This window comes from Propithecus coquereli, unplaced genomic scaffold, assembly GCF_000956105.1.
Source record: "Propithecus coquereli isolate 6110/MARCELLA unplaced genomic scaffold, Pcoq_1.0 Scaffold144, whole genome shotgun sequence".
Taxonomy (NCBI): domain Eukaryota; kingdom Metazoa; phylum Chordata; class Mammalia; order Primates; family Indriidae; genus Propithecus; species Propithecus coquereli.
The window spans coordinates 67,838-70,746 of NW_012138747.1; the positions used below are offsets into that span (position 1 = coordinate 67,838).

General features: G+C 39.0%; 1 protein-coding gene across 1 annotated transcript in view; it reads left to right on the plus strand.

The window, feature by feature from the left end:
• The window catches only part of LOC105806719 (cystathionine gamma-lyase-like), a 39,557-nt gene that overhangs the window by 36,004 nt on the left and 644 nt on the right, over window positions 1-2,909 (plus strand). Inside the window, exon 3 of the mRNA XM_012639935.1 lies at window positions 2,286-2,428. Coding sequence (XP_012495389.1) covers window positions 2,286-2,428 — 143 coding nt within the window. The remainder of the gene's footprint in view (window positions 1-2,285; window positions 2,429-2,909) is intronic.

The window sequence follows — 2,909 nt, forward strand, 5'->3', positions numbered from 1 at the left end:
GATTATCATTTATTAATTACCTGTGCCACTGAGCATTCCTGAGCTATATGTTGCCTTTACTATATGCTGCTATGACCATGTATTGTAATTATTGCAGGAGTAAGTCACCACCATTGCCTAATAATTTTCGACTGTACTAAATGCACATGGTATGTTTCTGTGTTTTCATTTTCATGAACATTTATGGAATAAATTGTCTTGGCAGCATTGTGTTGAGAAATGTCAGAAATTACCAAAATTTGGGCATATTTTCTTCTTTCTCATTGTAGTTTATAGTTAGAGGGAGAGTCAGCAATCTCACACAGTTAAAATACATATGATGTACAGATAGTGATTTGAAATAATTCATGTAACACAGGTAGCTTTTTTGTTAGTCTTTCCAGGAGATGCCTGCTAGTAAGTCTTGATGCACAAGAGGGCACACTAAGCATATATAAAATTGGTTTATTTTTCATAATAATGAAATATGTATTACTTTAAGACTCTCTTCTTAAAAATGGACCTCTCCTGATTTATTTAGGGATTTGGTTTAAAGTTGCATGGCCCTCAGACACTCCAGCTTGGGTTATCACCCTGTTGCCGGTGGATGAGTGGATTTGGGTCAGGGCTTGTCTGTTGTATCACCCTCATTCTGTGCCCACATCTGTGCTGCAACTAGCTCAGCATTACAATAAGGTAGGGAGAAAGTGGAGGCAACCTGTATTGGCTTAGTCTCCCAGCCTAACAAAACATATGAACTCAGTGACCTTAGAAAAGTTACTTATCTTCTCTAAGTCTCAATTTTTTCAGTTGCAAAATGTGGACAACATTGTGTCTAGCTTTTAGGATTGTTGTGAGAACATGGGGGAAAAATCACAAAGCCTTGGTTCATACTAAGTGCCCAATAAATATTAACTACTACTATGAATTATTGTTTTTTATTTGGCATCTACTACATTTCAGGTACTTATAAGTCCTTCATATAGGTTCCTTTAATTAATGCCTGTGACAAATTTTTAAGAAAGGTGTTATACCCAATTTTCATCCATTTTTTTTAAAAAACGAATTAATGCACACAAATTACCTAGCAGAATGCTTGCCTCACGGTAAGCACACGGTAGGTGCTATCTGTTATTTTTCTGGAAAAGGACATAGGCACCGAGGATAGGTGGTAACTTTTACAAGTGCACAGAGCCAGCTTGTAGAGGGGCTAAGATTCATACTCAAGTCTACTGGTCTCTGAAGCCTAAGTTCTTACTTCTACGTGTATACTCTCTCGTAAGGAATTAAGAGCCTGCCAAGGCAGAACATTTTGGGGAGGATGTTTGTGTGTAGAAACTTCATTAGAGTGTTAAAGGAAGATACCCATCTACTCAGACCACAAGTGAAATTTTCTTTCCATGGGTCTGAAGTAAAATAGGTCAAAGCAGCTTAGGCATTGGTTTTTCTGGTGGTGTGCAGGGAAAGGAAGAGTGTTAGTTGCAATATACATGTTAGGGGTAAGTAAGACTACAAGCCTCTCCTCCCTTATGCCTCCCCCCACAGAGATTTCTCCCTCCCCCGAACTCTGGCAGTCTTTTTGTCCATACTTGTTTGCTGTTCTCTGTAGACCATTTTGTTTTGTGATTTGTCATGGTCTCTAGCTGTTGCTTTGTTACCCAGGGTAAAGAAAATATCTCATTCTTCTTGGTTTCCCAATTCTTACTACAGTGCCTGACACATAATAGGTGCTTTACCCTTACACATGTTGATAAAGGTGAGGAATTGCTAGACAGTTTGGCAAATTCTTGAAGGCCTCTCTGCCATGGATTATATGCTGGAGTTCTTGATGCTCAATAGTTACTACTAGTGCTCCTGGGTTGTCTTTCCCTGATGTGCCTCAAAAGGTCCAATTCCAGATTGATCCAATAATCCAAAGAAAATAAATTCTGGCAGGCTTTTGTTCCCAGAGGTCTCTTATAAGTAGCTGTCCAGCAAGTTGTTCATAGGGTTTATCACTTCGGGTCAAATCCTCATTCAGGGACGTGTTGAAACCTACACACTGGAGGCTATGCCTGTCCCTCCTGCATGGGAGTGCTTGGCAGGGACCTTCAGTGTCCAGAGCTAGTATACCTTACTGATTGTATAAACAGGCATTTAAAAAAATCTTGGTTTTCACTTAAGGTCATGATTAGAGGAGAGAAAGTTCATAAATTTTCCTTTTTATGTCTGTGAAAAATTATGTGGTGTGAAAAATTGACATTTGGTGAATTATGCCTCCAGTGACACAACATAGTGATCACATATTTGCTCATGTCTCCTTCCAGGGCTATCATGACCCACGCATCAGTGCCTAAGAATGACAGAGATGTCCTTGGAATTAGTGACACACTGATTCGACTCTCTGTGGGCTTAGAGGATGAAGAAGATATACTGGAAGATCTAGATCAAGCTTTGAAGGCAGCAGTAAGTGTGATTATTTTTGTGTGTGTGTGTTTCATCTTGGGGCTGGGATCACTGTATTTATAACAAGTGGTGTCACTGTGAAATCTAAAGGTTTTCTCTTCCTGCAATGGACAGGGTATGTGAATATACAGGGAACTCAGTTGAAGTAAAGATTTAAAGGGTGGTGGTATTCAGAAAAGACTTCCTTACCTTGAGGAGGTAAGGTTTTTGCGTACAGGTTTAATAACCTATTTTTCCTATGCCCTGTTATTACAGCACCCTCTGAGTGGAAGTTGCAACTAGTATTCCAGAACTGCTATTACAAGCTGCTTCCTGAGAAGGTCAAATCTTACGAATCATTTAATGGATGATTAATGAGCTTTCACAAAATTTTGACGTAAAAATGTTAAGACACATCATCACCTTTAAGAACTGTAACATTCTAGGGATCATCCCTGTTAGAAACAGTTTTCTGTATATCTTATAATTGACAAGTCAATTCTGTT